General features: G+C 39.8%; 1 protein-coding gene across 5 annotated transcripts in view; it reads left to right on the top strand.

The window, feature by feature from the left end:
* Positions 1 to 21,219, top strand: part of Cdc42bpa (CDC42 binding protein kinase alpha) — a 195,290-nt gene that overhangs the window by 76,057 nt on the left and 98,014 nt on the right. For all 5 annotated transcript variants that reach the window (XM_042701156.1, XM_042701152.1, XM_042701153.1 and 2 more), the window contains exons 8-11: positions 54 to 302; positions 1,136 to 1,215; positions 6,250 to 6,416; positions 12,765 to 12,887. In XM_042701156.1, coding sequence (XP_042557090.1) covers positions 54 to 302; positions 1,136 to 1,215; positions 6,250 to 6,416; positions 12,765 to 12,887 — 619 coding nt within the window. The remainder of the gene's footprint in view (positions 1 to 53; positions 303 to 1,135; positions 1,216 to 6,249; positions 6,417 to 12,764; positions 12,888 to 21,219) is intronic.

The following is a 21,219-nucleotide window of genomic DNA, read 5'->3' on the forward strand; positions in this document are numbered from 1 at the left end:
AGTCAATCACCCTACTTTGTAGATTGTGCTGATTTATGTTTATTCTTTTATAGGAGAGGTTCCAGTTTCCAGCCCAAGTGACTGATGTGTCTGAAAATGCAAAGGATCTTATTCGAAGACTCATTTGTAGCAGAGAACATCGACTTGGTCAAAATGGAATAGAAGACTTTAAGAAACATCCATTTTTCAGTGGAATTGATTGGGATAATATTCGAAACTGTGAAGCACCATATATTCCTGAAGTTAGTAGCCCAACTGATACGTCTAATTTTGATGTGGACGATGACTGTTTAAAAAATTCTGTAAGTATGGCATTGTGATGAAGTTTGTCCCTCTGTTCTTTTCAAATATGGCTAATAAAGTAATTTTTTTTTTTTTTGGTTTACAAGTATTGTACTAAGATCACCATGTCATCTTGTTGTTGCTTACCAGTCAGGCAATGGTCCTGGCTTCCAGTGCTTTTTTGATCATAAAACCAAGAAACTAAGTTTCTGAGGTCAATATAGCGTCCACAACCAAGACCAAAATTCAGAGATTTATTTCATACATAAGTTAAACCAGCATATTTCCTAAGGACAGAAACATACTAGATTCTTAAAAGAGCAGATTTCATGAATGAGAAAGTAGGGCTTGCCAGATCTGTCCCTAAAACCAATCAGGAAAGTAGAAAAATTGACCCAAAACAGGCATTTCAGGACTTACTTAATATATTAACCAGGAAAAATAAATTGAGGAGTATTTGTTCATGGAAAACTCTGGAACTCTGGTTTAAGTCACACCTAACAGATGCTCCCCCATCCCCAGTGTTGTTGTGACAGGTGTACATATAGCTTGCGCCTGGATGTAGAAACAAGTGCTCTCCTGCCAGTGGGGGCAGACTGAATCTGGCGGGCTGAATACCCACAGCAGCAGTGCTCCCCCTGAGTGAGTGGAGATGAGCCTTCCTCACGCCATGCTGGCGGCAAATGGCAGGGCACATGGACTTGGCCAAATTTCAGTCACTCTTCTCTCCTGGGCTCCACTAGATGAAGCCAGTATGGCGTGGATGGGTACTGTTTTTGTAGCCCAACCTGTAGGTAATGGCTGTTGTCTGTTTCTTACCAGATTGCTTTTTGTTTGTGTTTGTTTTTCTTAGGAAACAATGCCCCCACCAACACATGCTGCGTTTTCTGGTCACCATCTGCCATTTGTTGGTTTCACATATACTAGTAGCTGGTAAGTTTTGAAAGTTAATATGATTAGGACAATTTATAGTAAGCCAAAAGTGAATTGAATGCTGAGTGCTAGTAGTTCATTCCTGTAAATCCTTCCTATTTCAGAGTCTGAGAACATGAGAATCTCAACTTGAGGGTAGTCCAGGCAGAAAATTTTTTGAGAACTTCTCTTAAAAAATAACAAAAAAAAAGCCAGGCACTGGTGACTCACGCCTGTAATCCTAGGTACTCAGGAGGCTGAGACCTGAGGATCTCGGTTCAAAGCCCAGGCAGGAAAGTCTAGTGGTTACTAGAAAACCAGAAGTGGTTGCTCACTTGGTAGACTCAAGTGGTAGACCGCTCGCCTTGAGCTGAAGAGCGCAAGGACAGCACCCAAGCCCAGAGTTCAAGCCCCACAACCGACCAAAACAAAACAAAAATACAAAAAACAAGACTGAACATACGGCTCAAGTGATAGAGTGCCAGTCTACCAAATGCATGGTCCCAGTGTTGGGGGAGGGGAAGAGAAAATGAACTGAGACTTAAAAAAACGTATGGGAAGGCCTTTTAAAATAAAAAAAAAAAATTCAAACAAGCCAGGTGCTGGTGGCTCATACCTGTAATCCTAGCTATTCAGGAGGCTGAGATCTGAGGATTGCGGTTCAAAGCCAGCCCGGGCAGGAAAGACCATGAGACTCTTATCTCCAGTAAACCACTAGAAAACTGGAAGTGCTGCTGTAGCTCAAGTGGTAGAGCACTCGCCTTGAGCTGAAGAGCTGAGGGACAGTGCCCAGGCCCAGAGTTCAAGCCACATGACCGATTTAAAAAAAGAAATCAAACAGGACGAATCTACTTGTGGAAAAACTAAGGTACTACAGTACTACAGAATGAATAGAATACACAGACTATTATCTCATTTTGGAGGGGAAGAGTAGAATCAGTAGAGGTCAGACTCTTTTGCAGTGGGGAGGATCTGGGAGTAGCAGGTAAATGTTCTGAGATATCATGCGCTGGTCCCTCCTAGGCATCCTCTTGTTCCTCCTTATCCTGTTGAAATGCCATCAAGCATGGTCATAGACCTCACTCCTTTGTTGTGATTTATGTTGTACTTCTTTGTTAAGCACATGTTTGTTATTAAAAGTCACCTCTGTCTGTACGTGAGCAGTTCAGAGTACAGGAGAAAACCAGCCATTCTGGTCTTCTTTTAGATTTATGTTCTCAAGCCTCCAATGCCCTAACTGCTTTGTGGCAGGTCCTCCATGCACCCAGATGATTATTGCATATTGTCTGTGTCTAAAGCCTCTCATCCGTACTCTCAGCTGATCTCGCTTCCACCTCTTCTGAGAGGATCAGTGCCCACAGCAGACATTTCTACAAGTTACTGTCTTCACAAAACCTGTGGACTGACATATGTTCTTCTTTTCATGGATTGATCCTGAAGGTTCCTAGTCACAGCCAGCCTTCTGTCCTCTCCTGCCTAGGATGGTGCATTGTTCACTTTACAGTATATGTTTTCCCCTTTCTGAGTCACCTGTACTCTCAGATCCTGTCCATCAGCCCACAAGTTTCTTCTGTCTTAAAGTGAGCTGTAAAGCTTCTATGGATCCCACTTCTTCTACTTATTACCAGCCATTTTTCTGTTCTGCCTTATGATGGAATTGGGTTGACTATGAGCTTTTCTCATAGTGTGGAGGGAATCCAACACTGTTATCTCATGTAAACTGTAAGCTGTTTTTCTTGATGTCACTATTGATTGATGTTGCTACATTTTTTTGCGGGGGGGGGGGGGGTGGGGGTGGGTGGGACTTTGCTGGTAGTGGGGCTTATACCGTGAGGGCCTTGGACTCCTCAAGATTTTTTTTTTTTTTTTTTGGGTCCGGTCGTGGGGCCTGAACTCTGGGCCTGGGCACTGTCCTCAGCTCTTCAGCTCAAGGCTAGCACTCTACCACTTGAGCCACAGCGCCACTTCCGGCTTTTTTCTTTTTGCTTATGTGGTGCTGAGGAATCGAACCCAGGGCCTCGAGCATGCAAGGCAAGCGCTCTACCACTGAGCCAACTTCCCAGCCCCTCAAGATTTTTTTTGCTTACAGTGGCCCTTTCCCATTTGCACTACACCTCCTGCCTGGCTTTTTGCTGGTTAACTAGAGGTAACTGCCTGAGCTGGCTTCAAACCATGGTCCTCTGACCTCAGCTTTCTGAGTTGTAGGATTTCAGACATGAGCTATTGGTGGCCTTCCTTGTATTGCTGAATCTGATAATTCTCATTCCTAGTCTGTTTTCCCCCCCAGTCTCATTTTTTGGTTACAGTCTGTACCACTAAAACACTCATCTGGTTTTCTTTTTCTTTTTCTTTTTTTGTCAGTCGTGGGGCTTGAACTCTGGGCCTGGGCACTGTCTCAGCTCTTCAGCTCAAGGCTAGCTCTACCACTTGAGCCACAGCACCACTTCTGGTTTTCTAGTGGTTTATTGGAGATAAGAGTTTCATGGACTTTCCAGCTTGGGCTGGCTTTGAACCGTGATCCTCAGATCTCAGCCTCCTGAGTAGTTAAGATTACAGGCGTGAGCCACCAGCGCCCAGCTCTGGTTTTCTTTTTATCTTTCTGGTTGCTTCTTTGTCTCTATACTATATTCCTCGTCTCTCTGATTTCTGAGCATCAGTATTATAGGGCTTCGTCTTTGAATTTCCTTTCACAGTCTACGTTCTGATCTCCTACTACATCTGTAGTGGACATTTTCTTCTCCTTTTACGCAAAATCTGTCCTAACTATCTCTATTACTAAGTTGACATCTTTTTTTTCTGGCTTTTTTTTTTTAATTGTGAAAATACCGTACAGAGGGGTTACAATTACATGGGCAAGGTAATGAGTACATTTCTTATCAAGCATTGTTGCCTCCTACTTTGTTTTCCCTTCCCATCCCTTCCCACCCCCCCACAAGTTGTAAAGTTCGTTTTTCAACATAATAACTTGTACATCTCATTGTTGCAATGTCCACCTATATCCCTATTTAAACAATTTGTGTTTTCCCTTCCCCTCCACAAATTATACCAACATCAAATACAGTGAAAGCAGGTGTTGACATCTTTGTATTTCCCTCGGTGTGTCCAAGTTTTCTATAGAAAAACAAGGCCACCTGTCATTCTCTATTCAGGTCAGAGCTCCTCTACTTTCTAGTTCCAGTGACTGCCTCACCTCAAACCCAAGTTCTTAGAAGACCCTGCACGGTGAACTCACTTTTATCTTTCTGATTTTATTTTCTATTGCTTTTTCCCTAGTTTTACTCTGCCGAACCACACAGATCCTCCTGGGCCCCAAATCTTGTCTCAGTTCTTCTTACCTTTCCCATTTCCCTGGCTGCTACCTTCAGCTTGCTTGGATTTTTCTGTTACCTTTGCAAGACAACTGTGCCAACCAGTTGACCTAAATTTTAATCTTTTCCCCATTAAGATTTTCTTTCTTTTTTTTTTTTTTTTTTTTTTTGCCAGTCATGGGGCCTGAACTCTGGGTCTGGGCACTGTCCCACAGCTCTTCAGCTCAAGGCTAGCGCTCTACCACTGGAGCCACAGCGCCACTTCCGGCGTTTTCTGTTTATGTGGTGCTGAGGAATTGAACCCAGGGCCTCATGCTTGCAAGGCATGCACTCTACCGCTGAGCTACCTTCCCAGCCCTAAGATTTTATTTCTCTCTTTCCTGCTTTATGGGTTTTCTCTTTAGCAGGTAACACTTTCTACTTTGCTTATTTTTGTCCATTATAAGAATTTAAGATGGGCTTGGAAGGTGGCTCAGTGGTAGAGCGCTTGCCTTGCATGCCTGAGGCCCTGGGTTCGATTCCTCAGCACCACATAAGCAAAAAGAACAAAGTCGGAAGTGACGCTGTGGCTCAAGTGGTAGAGTGCTAGCCTTGAGCTGAAGAGCTGAGGGACAGCGCCCAGGCCCAGAGTTCAGGCCCCACGACCGGACCCCAAAAAAAAAAAAAAAAAAAGAATTTAAGTTATACATTGATAAGAATTTTGTTTGTTTATTCACTTACGAATGCCCATCATTTCAAGTATCTTTAACATGTATTGAGTCAAAGAATGTACCTTACGTTTAAGGTTTGAATTTCAGATTCTGTCAGAGACCAACATGGTTGGAAGTTGTGAACAACTCTGTTACTTAAGTGTTTAAGTTATTTTAAAGTATTCATAAGTCTTCAGCAATTTTTATTTTGTAATTTGCGGTCACTTTTTAAAATTCAAGATAATTTAGGAGAGTTAAGTTTTTATTTAAAAATACTTGTAAAAGTATCTTAAGGTAATTTTGTAAAAGTTATTTTTTATAAAATCTTTCTAGGTGGCTAACTATAGATATTGAAATCCATGTTTTAAAATTTTTTAGTATACGTAAAATTGAATTTGCTGAAGGAATTATGAAGTTGGGAGCAGGATACAATGTCATAAGATACAGTTGTGTTCACTTCTACACTTTATTTATTTATTTTTTGGCCATTCTTGGGGCTTGGAACTCGGATTGAGCACTGTCCCCGAACTTCTTTTGCTCACGGCTTGCTCACTTTACCACATGAGCCACAGCACTACTTCTGGCTTTTTCTGTGTATGTGGTACTGAGGAATTGAACCCAGGGCTTCATGCATGCTAGGCAAGCACTCTCCCACTAAGTCACATTCCCAGCCCTTTTTTTTTTTTAAAAAAAAAAAAAGCTTGTAAACATCTGTACAAAGAGGATTCAGTTCACTTCAGATTAGAGTACATGCACCTTGATGAATGTCACTCCTTTTCTCTCCCATTTTTCCCTCTCCCTTCCTTCCTCTCAAGTGACATGGTTCCATTTTCACATATGTTACGTTGGACAGAATGACTGTATTTGTTCACCTTACTCACCCATTTGTGTATGCCTGTTCCCTCCCCTGACAAAACATGTTTCAGTTTCCTGGGATTCATTGTGGTTAAACTGTTCGTTATAATTGTTTAAATGAAGAATTTAAAAAGGTTATCTTTTTCTTTAAACTTCTTAGTATACCATGAATCCACATACTTTTTTCTGTATCTATTCTTTAGTGTTCTTTCTGATCGGAGCTGTTTAAGAGTTACAGCTGGTCCTACATCGCTGGATCTTGATGTTAATGTCCAGAGGACTCTAGATAACAACTTAGCAACTGAAGCTTATGAAAGAAGAATTAAGCGCCTTGAACAGGAAAAACTTGAACTTAGTAGAAAGCTTCAAGGTAAATATACTTAAGGGATGTTTCTTCCTGTTAGAATTGGATTTACAGTACTATGAACTATATTATAAGGAAGTCTTTTTGTGAACTGTAACAAGTTTTAGAAATTTATGGAAAAGAAAGTGTAATACCATTCATGTAAAAATCAAACAATACTGTTTTCAGGAGTATGCATCCGTGTATATGCATAAACAGAGAGAGAGAGAGGGAAGGGGGAGAGGAGGAAGCGGGGGAGATCTTCCTGGAGAGAGGGGAATGGGATGAAAACAGGGCTCTTCACACCTCATTGCAACCCTCTAGTGACTCCATTGCCCATTTTCTGGTCCTAGTTGTTATTCTTTACAGCACAGCGCCTTTCTTCATGTTTGGTGATTTTGAAGCACACCTAGAACCTCTTAAGATTCGGACTTAGTTTCTCAGTTTTGTGAGATGATCTTTTTTGTTGTTGGTACTAGGATTTGAACTCAGGACCTTGCACTTGCTACCCAGCATTCAAGCCATGAGCATTACCTCTAGCCCTTTTTTGCTTTTGTTATTTTTCCAATGGGATCTTGTTTTTTTTTAAATTTTTTTTATTAATTTTATTTTATTTGTGAACATACTGTACAGAGGGGTTACAATTAGATGGGGAGGATAATGCGTACATTTCTTACCAAGCATTGCAGCCTCCACCTTTGTTTATCCTTCACATCCCTTCCCAGCCTCCCCCCTCCCCCCCCAGTCCCAGTCCTCCCCCCCCCCCCCCCCCAACATTGTAAAGCTCGTTTTTGACATGACAACTTTTACTTCTCATTGTTGCAACCGGTCCACCGGGTCTTGTTTTTTGCCTAGGCCAGACTGGATCACAGTCCTGTTTATACGTCCCATGTAACTGGGACAGCAGACACCATGATGCCCACCTGTGTTTTGGTTGTGATAGGGGCTTGCAGACTTCCTGCTTTTTAAATGGGGATTACATGTGTGAGCTACCATACTTGACTATCTACAGTGACCCTACCCTGATCTCTACCCTCCCTTAACAACTACATCGAATAGGAGAAGGTAATACAGTAAGAAGGCTTCATTAATCTTAGTTTTAAGCAAACCTTTGGTAACCTCCTACTTGTAGTTTCCTGGTGCACTCTCCCTGTGCCTTGTGGTTTCATTATTACTCCAGCTCTCCATCTCTCTGTCCCCCTTCCCCTTCCTCTTACAACCCTCCCTTTTTACTCTGCTGTCTCCCTCTCTTGCTTGCCCAGCCACTCTCAATACAGCTTTCCCTCTGCTGCTGTGCTGCTGAAGCAGCTTGCAGAACACTCCTCCCTGCCACCCAGCAGTCCTACTTTCCTTTATCTTAACCTCCTGTGTTGCAGAGCCCACCAGTCATTTCTCATATTTCTCATTAAGCATTTTTCCCTCCAGAAAATGCTTTCTTTTTATGGCTTTGGGAGCACTTTATTCCCCTGGGCTCCTTTTACCTTGCAAAGGAGTTCTTCTCAGTCTCCTTTGCTGCTTTCTCATTAGCTTCTTGACCTTTGAATGTTAGAATTCTCCACACTTAGTTCTCTGAAAGGAAGCCTATGGTCGTTCCTAGTCTTCGCAGGCAATTCACCCATCAGTGAATCAGGCCAACTTTGCTATCATAAATGACTCATAATTGGGTCGTCACTCTGTGTGGCTCCTACCCTCCTTCACTACACCATTACCTGGCATCAAAAATTCAGTTTTCCCCACATGATAACCAAGTTGATTTCAATGATCCAAGGTCGTATGTAATCTGGCCTGTTACTGCTTTCTGATTTCACTTCTCCAGCTCTTCGTTGTTCTCACAAGTCAGTCACCCCAGAAGACCTGTGAACCAGTCACTGCCTTACCTTAATGCTCTCCCTTTGATACTCAAAATGAAGGGTGTAACATACTATCTACTTCATGTATTTTGTGAATGAAAGAATGTGTGGCTGAACAAATATAATCTAGAATTCATAATTCCTAAGAGAAAATCAAGTTTTAAAATCCTAACAATTTGCCATACTTTAGGAAGTCCAGTTGAGAAAAAAAGACTGTAGACATTGGCAGAACAGAACAATGATAGTGATAATTTTGTGGTGCTGGAAATCTTAATAAACTCAGGATCTAGTCTATCACTTGAGACGGAACGCTAGACTTTTTTTTTTGCTTTTAGTTTTTTTTAAGTTCTTTTTATTTGATTTATTTTCTATTGTGTGTGTATTTCCTGTTACTTTAAATTTTTATTAAATAATTGTACAAAGAGGTTAATTCTGTAAGTCAGGTTATGAGCACAATGAATCTTGATCAGTGTCACCCTTTCTATCATTCTTCCCCATTCCCCCCCACCCTCCTGTCCCTGCCCTCAAGTTATGTAGTTCATTCTTTTTACATAATATACACTGAATATAATGACTACTTTTGCTTACCTTCCTTCCCTCCCTCTGTTCCTGTGCCCCTCAACCACCAGCATGTTTCCATTCCTGGTATTCATTTTGTAAAACAGTTTGTTAATTGTTTAGAGTTTAGAGTTGTTGCTTTTAGTTATTTTTCAGATAGTATCTTAGTTTTTGCCTAGGGTAAGCCGCAGACCATAATCCTCCTATCTATGACTGCTTGTGTAGTAGAGAACATAGATACAAGCTACCATGTCCATTGATTGAGATGGGGTCTTGCTAACTTTTTGCCCAAGCTGACCTAGTACCATAATCCTTCCAATCTCTGCTTTCTGAGTTACTGAGATGCTGGATGTGAGCTACAGTACCTATATTGAATAGATTATTTTCTATTCTCTAATGAAGTTGTTAAAATCTCTGCATGCAGATTACTTCTCCTTTGTGACTCGAGTTTAAAAATTTTGCATATTAGTACTGTGATCTACATGTAATCTAGAGGGCAAACTTTTATGTATATAATAAACAGATACATGTGTGAATTTCTGTAACCTTCACCCATATTAGTAGATGGAATATTTCTATCATAGGATAAAGATCTTTACAAACTCTTCCTCCCTATTCTGAAGTAAACATCTTATTTTCTTCCCCCATTAATTTTTAACCCTTTCTTGATAATATATGATATTTTCTCTTACATTTGGTTTATTCTTCTTTCTGAGTCTTGAGCTTCATCCATGTTTCGGATGTATTAATAGTTCATTCTTAATTTTACTGCTGTTTAGCATTCTGCTATATGTAAATACTAAAAACTTATTTGTGTTCTAGTTCCTCATGAGCTGTAATAATACACATCTTCATGTCAATTGTGAACTCTTAATCATTAGGCTGTGTTTCAAGGTGGCTTAGTTCTGCTTATTATTCTAAAACATAGATCTAGGCCTACCTCAAACACAGGGACAATAGATGACTTTAAGACTTCCTTTTACCAGAAATGCTTTCTGGTTCTATTTCTCTTTACCCTTAGTGAGTTTGTTGACAGTTTCTTAGCATCTGAAAGAAGAAGGCAGACTCAGAGAGCCCTGTCTTATAACCTAGTATCTAAAAATAAGTGATGTAAGTAAGCTTCACAAGCAGCCATAGATGAGAAGGGAACTTGTTGCTCTGAATTTTTCGGTTTTCACTGTTTTAATATTTGAGTCAGGTCCTTTCAATATTAGTTTTAATTTCTCTATCTCCTCATCCATCGTTCCTGTTGGAGATACGTACCACTCACAGTTGAGAACCAATTCATTGGATCTAACCACAAGTTTATTCTGCAGTTCATCCTGGCCAATTAATTCTAGACCAGTTAATTCTGTAGTTGTATTAGAAATAGAGCTATTACATTATTTGAGGATGGAAGTAGGAGAAGCCTTAATAGTAGGATTTATTTCTTCACTTAACAATTCACAAGTGGGTAGATTCAGTATTGATATAGGAATAGTTTAATTCTTATTTTTTTCCACATGGTGGCCACTGTTGTCAAAGGTTTCAGACTTCTGTTTGCACAAATCCAGAGGTCAAAAAAGTTGAAGAGTCATTTTCTTTTATACATTTCTCATTTAATGGGTAAAATCATAGAAATCTAGAGGGCTTCCTCTCAGAAGTGTCATTAGTTTGTTGTTATTATTTGAAATAGAATCTCTTGGTGTTGCCTAGGCTGGTCTTGAAGGTCCATATTTAAGCAATCCTCCTGCCTCGACCTCTTAAGAGGAACATCACCATGCCAGGCTCATGATATAACCACACCAGCTACCTATTTTTTTTTTTTTTTTGGGTCCGGTCGTGGGGCCTGAACTCTGAGCTTGGGCGCTGTCCCTCAGCACTTCAGCTCAAGGCTAGCGCTCTACCACTTGAGCCACAGTGCCACTTCCAACTTTTTTTCTTTTCGCTTATGTGGTGCTGGGGAATCGAACCCAGGGCTTCATGCATGCAAGGCAAGTGCTCTACCACTGAGCCACCTTCCCAGCTCCGCCAGCTACCTATTTCTTTAATTCTGATGACATAGAGTAGAATTACTGTAATTAATTTTAAACAAACTAGAATGGGCCTACCTTGCCCATGCCCATAGTAGACTGATAGCTGGTTTTGGTTCATAAGGAAGAAGAGACGAAAACTTAACAGCTATTCTAGCTGCTTTGTTGGCTGAGAAGTCAGTGTTAGATAGATTTTCCATTTCTTGTTGAAATCACTAAGAATAACGACAGAGTGGAAAGAAGGGGGAGAGCAAAGTATGCCATCCTTGTTTAAGGAGAGGAGAAGAGCATAAGTAGAAGACAACAGTGAATAGGAAGTGAGTTTTTGCAGATCTAGGAGGTTGGGTGGTGGTAACAAGAGCAAGGATATTACCCCCATAGTGCCCTACAACAGGTAGCATACACAAGGAAAAACACCTCCTATTGATGTAAAGAGAACAGTGGGTATTCTCTTCAAAATAAATACAGAAGGATCAATATTGACCATATATTGAACACACATAAAAACATGTAAGAAATACTTGTTAGAGATAGAAGGTCACAATTGTATATATAATAATATCTTAATGCCTTTAATTCAAGTGAACACACGTTATTGACCACTCTGCATACAAAGATTATGACATTTTCTGTGTATGTGCATATACCCATGTGTATCTATTCATATATATAGTAATATAAAGCAATTAGTAATGGTATGCATATACAGAGAATATAGTGAAAAGTTTTATATGGGAGCACCTCTATAAATAGCAGAAAACATATTTTAGTACAAAGAGGGATTTCATTTCTGATATGAAATTAGTTTTATGTGTATCTTTTGATGATACATGAAACATTAGTGCTAATGTTTCCTTAAAAAGTTTCTATCCATCTTTTGCTTAGAACTGTTTGTATTTGTGCATATTATGTAAAAGCACATTCAAGCTAGATCTAAAATACAATAGGACATAATAAGTTATACAGGACTCTAGGCATCTTCACACAGAACAAAGGGTGATATTAGGGGAGGAACATAAAGGCACAATGCCTGTGTGCATCTGATCATATAAAGTGATAGTTATTGAAATGAACTCCAGGAAATGGAAACGAGGTCTTTCCTTTGTTGTTGTTTTTCTTTTCTTTTAGTCTTATTTGCTTGTTTATCCGCCTTTGGGAGGATAAGGGGGAGAAAGGGTGAATAAATGACATCGGTGGTACTCACTAGAGCCTATGTTGCAAATGAACTATACAACTTGTGGGTAAGGACAAGACGGAGAAACTGAGAGAAAACAAGGAAAGGGGAAGCACTGTCCAAAAAGAATTGTGCTCATTACCTGACTTACATAACTGAAACCCCTTACATTACCTTTATAATAACAAAACACACACACATACAAACGCATTCCTTCATATACCAGCTTCACCTTTCCATACATTATCTGACATCTGACCTTTCTTACTTTATTGTATAGTATTTGGACAAAAAGTGACTGAAATACTGATTACTGCAGAGGTTAGCAACTGAGCGTAAAACCTCATAGATAAGAAGGCAGATTTATTAATATATAGATTGCTTTTTTGTTTGTTTTTGTCAGTCATGGGGCTTGAATTCAGGGCCTGGGCGCTGTCCCTCAGCTCTTCAGCTCAAGACTAGCACTCTACCACTTGAGCCACAGTGTCACTTCTTGGCTTTTTTTTAGCTTATGTGGTACTAAGGAATCGAACCCAGGGCCTCATGCATGCAAGGCAAGCATTCTACCACAGAGCCACCTTCCCAGCCCTAGATTGCTTTTCAAATACATAATCTAAACAACTTCAGTAGAATTTTTATGCCTTCCTAAGTTTATATTCTTTGTAAGTGGGTAGATGTTGTAGTCTATAGAACTGTATAGAGATTTTCATTAAAAGAAAGGTACAATATTGCTTTAGATACTTTAAATTATATGTGTTTTTCATTCTTTTTTTTCTTTAAGAGTCAACACAAACTGTCCAAGCTTTGCAGTACTCAACTGTTGATGGTCCACTTGCAGCAAGCAAAGATTTAGAAATAAAAAACTTGAAAGAAGAAATTGAAGAACTAAGGAAACAAGTAGCAGGTAAACTGATTCATGATGAATCTAATAGATTTTTAATAAATGTTTATTTATACACCAAACATCTGTTGAGTCCCCGTCTGTGTTATGTGTTATGAGTTACATGCAAATGAGGGAGAGGCAAATAAAAAGGGTTTCTGTTCTCAAGGAACTTTCCCACTGATCTGGGAAGTAGATAGACATATATACCTTGCTGTCCAGATAAAGTGGCTATGGGGAAGTGCAGAAATAATATATAGGAGGAGCACCAAATCCAGACTTAATGAGAAAAGAGGGGTTTGGGAGAAGACTTTCCGTGTGGACCTTGAGTTGTTTTTTTCTGGCAAAATCCTACCTGTGAACAGAAAAATGAGTGTCAGGACTGAGGAGACAAGCCCGCTGCAGATGAATTACATGTGACCAGAGATTGAGGTTGCTAGAAATGTATTTTCTCTGTGGAAATTCATTTTTCAGTGTGTTTCTGAGAATCATTAAATTTGACAGATGTTGATGTGCCTGTTATATTCATTGTTTCATTCATTTCATTTAAAAAATATTTGTTGAGTCACCTATTATGTGGCAAGTATATTTCAGGCTTTTGAGATACAATGAGAAACAAAAATTGTTGCCCTTTCTAGGGTAGAGGACAGGTAACCACCAAAACAAAATAAACATCTGTAAATGTATAGTTGGTTAGTGCTTTGTAGGAGTTAGATGGACCAGGAGGGATTTTGTTGTTTTATGTAATACTGGTGTAGGTCTGATTAAGAAGGTAACCTGTTTGCAAGTCCTAAAGATTGGGAAGGGTTGATCTACAGTAATCTGGCAAGTCTGTCCAAGCAGCAGTACTAGCCTGGGCAGAGACCCAGAAGTCAGGATGCTTCATGTGTGGATCTAGAGCAGCTCTGCTGAGACAGAAGGAACAAGTGGGACGGTGGGGAATGAGTTTAGGAAATGGGGTTCAGGGGAGACCAAGGGGCTGTTGTGAGGGCTTTGGTTTTCTCTGAGTGGAATAGGAGACAGAGGAAGAACCTGTTTCACTTCTATAGTCATGTTTCCCTCAGATATGCACTTTGAGGCAAAAATAAATGAAGGAAAAGAAAAAGTCTGATCCCTAATCTTCCCTAAAAAGAAACTGCCATATCAGTACTCTTTATGTTACATACATAAGGGAACCTTAAATTTTGAACATACTTTATAAGTGCTATTCAAGTGTCTTGCTGCCTAAGAAATCTCTTTATCCATAACTTTATATTTCTAAGATGAATTTAGACTAGAAACATGATAAACAGACTCATTTACTTTGGTGCCATTATTTATTTGTTTGTTTATTTATATATTTATTTTTGTGCTGGTATCAGGGCTGGAACTCAGAGCCAGTTGGTGTCACTCAGCTTTCTTGTTCACAGCCACATAATTTGCTGGTTAATTGAAGATGGAGTCTCATAGCCTTTTTTTTTTTTTTTGCCTGGCTGCCTTCAAACTGAAATCCAAAAGTTCTCAGCTTCCTGAATAGATGGGATTACAGATGTGAGCCACTGGCAACTGGCTGTTTTGGTATCAGTTATAAAACACTAAGTGTGACATTGAAGTCAGACATGGTACTGCATACCTGTAATCCCAGCTACTAGGAAGACAGTACTAGGAAGACAGAGGCAGGAAGATCACAAGTTTGAGGTCAGTCTGGGTAACCTTAATGAGGCTCTGGTCTCAAAAAAGCTCTGCATGTGGTTGAAATGATAGAATACTTGTCTAGCAGCATCACAAAAACAAAGGCAAGAAGGCACTGAGTGTTGTTTGTGACACTGTGTCGCTTGACATTGAAAAAACACAGGAGCTCAAGAACCCTCAGACCCTGAAAACTTACCCATAAACCTATCTCAGAACTAAGTTCTCATAATAAAATGTGGCTTTGAAGCCAGGTGTGAACCCTGTAAACCTAGCTGTTTGGATGTGGAGATTGAAGAATTCCAGTTTGAGGCCAGCCTGGGATCTTCACCAGTGGCTGAGCATGATGGCACAAGCTTTTAGCCCCAGGCTACTAAGGAAGCACTTTGGTGGGGTTCAGTGCACGTGACTTTCATCTCAGAGACAGGGAAGCACAAATAGAAAAGTCCCAGGACATGCTAGCCCAGACAGAAATACATTTCATCCTATTCAAACTAGCCAATCAGGAGCAGATTGTGAACCCGAACTCAACCAATCTGAGCAAAAGGGTAGGGGCCTGCTACGTTAGGGATAAATAGGGGGACAGCCTTTCTGATCTGAGTGCTAGCTTGCTTGCCAGATTTTTGGCTAATGGCACACCCTTCTACAGAAGTAAATTTTGCCTTGATATTAGCTGGAAAACAAACAAAAAACCTCAACCAAACCCAGAAAAGAGCTGGTGGAGTGGCTCAAATAATAGAGTACCTCTAGCAAGTATAAGACCCTGAGTTCAAATATTAGAACTACCAAGACATACATTACATGTGTGCATACATAAGACAGATGTATGGCTTTACATGGCAGTAACTTTTGAAAACAAGTTTTCAACTTTAAAGCTATACTGAAATATATGGAATTGATGTAAAACATGGAGATTGACAATTTAGAATTGTGGACTTCACCAAAATAGCTTGCTTTGTTGGCTTCATGTAATAATAGCTAACTTTTTAGATCCTGAAACAATTTGTCATCTTTTGCAGTACTATCCAAAGGGAACCTATACTAACACAGCAGTTACATACAGAATAACAATAACTAATTTCATGTTGAGCCACTGTAAATGGTTTTATATTTTTATTTTGTTCATGTATTTGCTACTAAATTACAGAAATACAATTGATCTTCATTATTTTATATTCTGTGACACTGTTGAACTTGCTAATTCTAGGGTTTAAAAAATAGATTTTCTTTGCTTTATCTGCAAAGAGGATCAGCTTTTATTCTTCTTCTGGTGGGAATGCTGTTTCCTTTTGCCTGATGACTGGCTTGAGTTTCCAACACAGTGTTGAAATCGGAACAGTGCAGTTTTCAGTGGTAGGCAAGATACCGATATAGATAGATAGACAGATATGCATGTGCATATGTGTATATATGAAAGAAAAAACTATATGATAGAAAGAAGTATCTGCCATGGGCACTTTAAGAGAATGTTTGTTCTTCCTCCTGCTCTCCATCCCTTCATTTCTTCAACTCTGTCTTTGTAGCAGTGGATAAACCCAAGCACTATGAACATGGAAGTTTTCCTTCTTATTCACCTTTCTGTCTGCAAGCCACTGCAGAACAGGTGTTCAACATTTCATGGACTATAGCTTTCTTATACAGAGCAGCTGACATACATCAGTAACTTAACCATTTGCAGAAGAAAAAAAAAACAAACAAACCATTGAATGTGTTAGGTAGAAGAAACTGCTCAGAAGGAATCACTAAAGGTTACAGGAAGATTGATTTTCTTTAACATAAAATTTGATTAAAATGACAGAGATCAGCTGTATCACACATTAAAATTTGACTTCTAGGGCTGGGAAGGTGGCTCAGTGGTAGAGCGCTTGCCTTGCATGCATGAGGCCCCTGGGTGCAATTCTTCAGCACCACATAAGCAAAAAGAAAAAAGCCAGAAGTGGTGCTGTGGTTCAAGTGGTAGAGCGCTAGCCTTGAGCTGAAGAGCTAAGTGACAGCGCCCAGGCCCAGAGTTCAGGCCCCACAACCGGACCCAAAATAAATAAATAAATAAAATAAAATAAAATTTGACTCCTAATAACTAGACATAATAAATGAAGTTGGTATCTATTTTAGATATAGTTGAAATACTTGAAATGTTAAATGTTAATGAAATAATTTGGTATGGAGGAATTCCCATATGAAATGCCATAATTTTATTTTTTTTCAATTTTTTTTTTTTTTTTTTGGGTCCAGTCGTGGGGCCTGAATTCTGGGCCTGGGTGCTGTCCCTCTGCTTTTCAGCTCAAGGCTAGCGCTCTACCACTTGAGCCACGGCACCACTTCCAGCTTTTTTTCTTTTTGCTTATATGGTGCTGAGGAATCGAACCCAGGGCCTCAGGCATGCAAGGCAAGCGCTCTACCACTGAGCTACCTTCCCAGCCCTTTTTTTCAAATTTTTTTATTGTGATTAAGTGGTTACATAATTTCCCAAATTTCACAGTATTGTGGGATAGTGATGCTCAGTTAAAGTCACAAAAACATTCTGACTTTCCTGGAGCAAATTGTCTTATCACAGTCTATAACATTTATGAGTTCTGTGAACTTTGCGATACAGTTATTTCTTCCACATTGGGTGATATGTACATTTCTTTTGTTTTGCATAGCATCAGCTGTTCCCTCTTTCCCACTTGTTCCCTCCCTCCCATCGCTGCCATTGAGTTGCTTGGTTCATTTTGGTCAATGCCCAGTGCAGCTGATGGGTCCTGCTGTTGTATGTTTTTCCCTGATTCCCTCTAGTTCTGTGTCCTCCTCCTGGTTTCCCTCTGGTGTGCACATATATACCATGTGTGTGATCATCAGCATGGGGTTATTTAGTAGTGATTTGACCAGATGAGTAGAAGTCCTTTGTTTCTTAAGTCCTGCTAATTTTGTTGTATCACAACAAAAGTGGATTTAACATCCACTTATCAGGGAGATCATGTATAATTTGTCTCTTTGCTCTTGGCTTACCTCGCTCAACATGATTTCTTCTAGCTCCATCCATTTCCCTGCAAATGCCATTATTTTGTCATTTCTAATGGCCGCATAATATTCCATTGTGTATAGATACCACAATTTTTGGATCCATCTATCTGTGGTGGGGCATCTGGGTTGTTTCCATATCCTGGCTATTGTGAACAGTGCTGCAATAAACATGGAGGTACATGTGTCCTTGTATACTGGTTCCTGTTGTTCAGGATAAATGCCTGGAAGTGGTATGACTGGGTCATAAGGGAGGTCAATATTTAGCTTTCTGAGGACCCTCCAGACTGCTTTCCAAAGTTGTATAAGTATACATTCCCACCAGCAGTGTAATAGGGTTCCTCTTTCTCCACATCCCCTCCAGCATTTGTCGTTGGCTGACTTGAGGATTGGGACATTCTGACTGGGGTAAGGTGGTATCTCAGGGCTGTCTTTATTTGCATTTCCTTCACAACCAGGGATGGTGAAGATTTCCTCATGTGTTTCTTTGCCATTTTTATCTCTTCTTCTGAGAAGTCTCTCTTTAGTTCCCTTGCCCATTTAGTAATTGGTTTGTTAGGTTTGGGAGGGATTAGTTTCTTGAGTTCCCTGTATATATTGGATATTAACCCCTTGTCTGATATATTGCTGGTAATTTTTTGTGGGGAGGGTCCAGTCGTGGAGCCTGAACTCTGGGCCTGGGCGCTGTCCCTCAGCTCTTCAGCTCAAGGCTAGCGCTCTACCACTTGAGCCACAGCGCCACTTTGAGAATCGAACCCAGGGCCTCATGCATGCAAGGCAAGCGCTCTACCACGGAGCCACCTTCCCAGCCCCGCTGGTAAATATTTTTTCCCAGTTAGTTGGTTGTCTTTGTAGCTTGTTTGCTATAGCTTTAGCTGTGCAGAAGGCTTTTATTTTAAGGTAGTCCCATTTGTCGAGTTCCTCTCCAATTTGTTGTAACCCTGGGACTCTGTTCAGGAAGTTCCTTCCTGTGCCTATAAGTTCAAGTGTCTCTCCTACTCTGTCCTGCAGTAGTTTCAGAGATTCAGGTTTAATGTTATGGTCTTTAATCCATTTTGAGTTGATGTTGGTGCATGGTGATAGGCTGGCGTCCAAATTTAGTCTTCCACATGTGGCTGCCCAGTTTTCCCAGCACCAGTGGTTGAAGAGGCTGTGTTTCTTCCATTGTATGTCTTTGGCTCCTTTGTCAAATATCAGCTGGCTGTAGGCATGTGGATTTATTTCTGGATCTTCTAGTCTCTTCTATTCCATTGGTCTTCAGGTCTGTTTTTTGCCAGTACCATGCTGTCTTTGTTATTAGGGCTCTATAGTAGAGTTTGAAGTTTGGTATGGATATCCCTCCCATGTTGTCTTTATTCCCTAGAATTGTTTTGGCTATTCTAGGTCTTTTGTTGTTCCATATGAATTTTTGGACTGTTTTCTGTATTTCAGAGATGTACGTCATTGGGATTTTTATAGGAATTGCATTGAATTTGTATATTTTGTCAGTATTGCCATTTTCACGATATTAAGTCTGCCTATCCAAGAGCATGAGAGGTCTTTCCATTTCCTAGTGTCTTCTGTAATTTCTTTCTTTAATTTTTTATGGTTTTCATTAAATACTTCTTTTATATCTTTGGTTAGGTTAATTCCTAAATATTTTATTTTGGGGGAGGTTATTGTGAATGGGATTGCTTCCTTTATTTCCCTCTCTGCTTGTACACTGTCAGTGTATAGGAAGGCGACTGATTTTTGTGGGTTGATTTTGTATCCTGCTACTTTGCCGAAGTGATTTATGATTTCTAAAAGTTTGGGGATGGAGTTTTTGGGATTGTGAAGGTATAGTATTATGTCATCTGCAAAAAGGGATAGTTTTAACTTGTTCTTTCCCTATGCGGATCCCTTTAATGTCTTTTTCTTGCCTTATTGCCCTGGCTGAGGGTTCCAGGACTATATTGAAGAGGAGTGGAGACAGTGGGCATCCTTGCCTTGTTCCTGATTTTAGGAGAATTGGTTGTAGCTTTTCCCCATTAAGTATAATATTGGCTATTAGTCTGTCATAAATGGCTTTTATTGTTTCAAGAAATGTTCCTTCTATTCCTATTTTCTCCAGAGCTTTTAGCATGAATGAATGTTGAATTTTATCAAAGACCTTTTCTGCATCTGTGGAGATAATCATGTGATTCTTGACCTTGGCTCTGTTGATGTGTTGGATTACATTTATTGACTTATGTATGTTAAACCATCCCTGCATCTCTGGGATGAAGCCTACCTGGCCATAGTGTATGATTTCTTTGTATGTGTTTTTAGATTCTGTTAGCTAGAATTTTGTTAAGGATCTTTGCATCTGTGTTCATCAAGGAAATTGGCCTGTAATTCTCTTTATTGGTTGGGTCTTGGCCAGGTTTGGGGATGAGTATGATATTGGCATCGTAGAATGAGTTTGGGATAGCTCCCTCCTTCTCTGTTTCTCTGAAGAGCTTGAGGATTATGAGTATTAGTTCTTCTTTAAAGGTCTTACAGAATTCTGCTGTGAATCCATCTGGTCCTGGGCTTTTCTTTGTTAGAAGACTTCTGATTGCTTCCTGTATCTTGTTGTAGGATATTGGCTTATTTAATTGATTTACTTCTTCTTTGCTTAGTTTGGGCAACTTGTAATTCTCTAAAAATGCATCCATTTCTGCCAGGTTTTCTTTCTTTAGAGAGTATAACTTTTGAAAGTAGTCCGTTAAAATTGTTTGGATATCTTGGGTACGTGTTGTGATTTTTACCGTGGCATCTCTAATCTTGTTAATACGGGTTTCCTCTCTTCTTTTTTTAATTAATCTTGCCTATGGTCCACCAATTTTATTTATTTTTTCAAAGAACCAGCTTTTTGTTTTGTTAATTTTGGCTGTGATTCTCTTATTCTCTATTTCATTAATCTCTGCTCTTAGTTTGGTTATCTGGCTCCATCTAGTAACTTTAGGTTCCACTTTTTCATGTTTTTTCTAGCTGTTTTAATTGCAACATGAGATGATTTACTTGGTCTGTCTCTATTTTCTTGATGTGGGCACTGAGAGCAATAAATTTGCCCCTCAGGACTGCTTTTGCTGTGTCCCACAAGTTTTGTTTATTTTTTCCAGGGCTGAGGACCGAACCCAGGGCTTTGCGCGTGCTGAGCGGGCGCCCTTCCACTGGGCTAAACCCCCAGCCCCTCCCACAAGTTTCTTTGTGATGTGTTTTCATTTTCCTTGAGTTGTAGGAATTTTTTAATTTCTTCTTTAATCTCTTCTGTTACGCAGGCATTGCTTAGAAGTGTGCTGTTCAATGTATTTGAGTAATTTCTGCGGTATGCTTTGTTATTGAGAACTAGCTTGATTCCACTGTGGTCAGATAGGATACAGGGGATTATGTCAATCCCCTTGTATTTGTTTAAGTTCCTTGCATGAACTATGATATGGTCTATTTTGGAGAAAGTTCCATGAGCTGCTGAGAAGAATGTGTACTGTATTGTTCTAGGGTGAAATACTTGGTAGATGTCAGTTAATTCCACTTGAAGTGTGGCCTCACTTAATTCGATAGCTTCTTTGCCAATCCTCTGGTTGGTAGACCTGTCCTATGGTGAGAGTGGAGTGTTAAAGTCTCCTAGTATTATCGTATTGGGATCTATTTTATTCTGTACGTTTGAGAGTATTTGCTTAACATTTATGAGTGTGCCAATGTTTGG

This window comes from Dipodomys spectabilis, unplaced genomic scaffold (assembly GCF_019054845.1).
Source record: "Dipodomys spectabilis isolate Male_0828 unplaced genomic scaffold, ASM1905484v1 ptg000288l, whole genome shotgun sequence".
Taxonomy (NCBI): Eukaryota; Metazoa; Chordata; class Mammalia; order Rodentia; family Heteromyidae; genus Dipodomys; species Dipodomys spectabilis.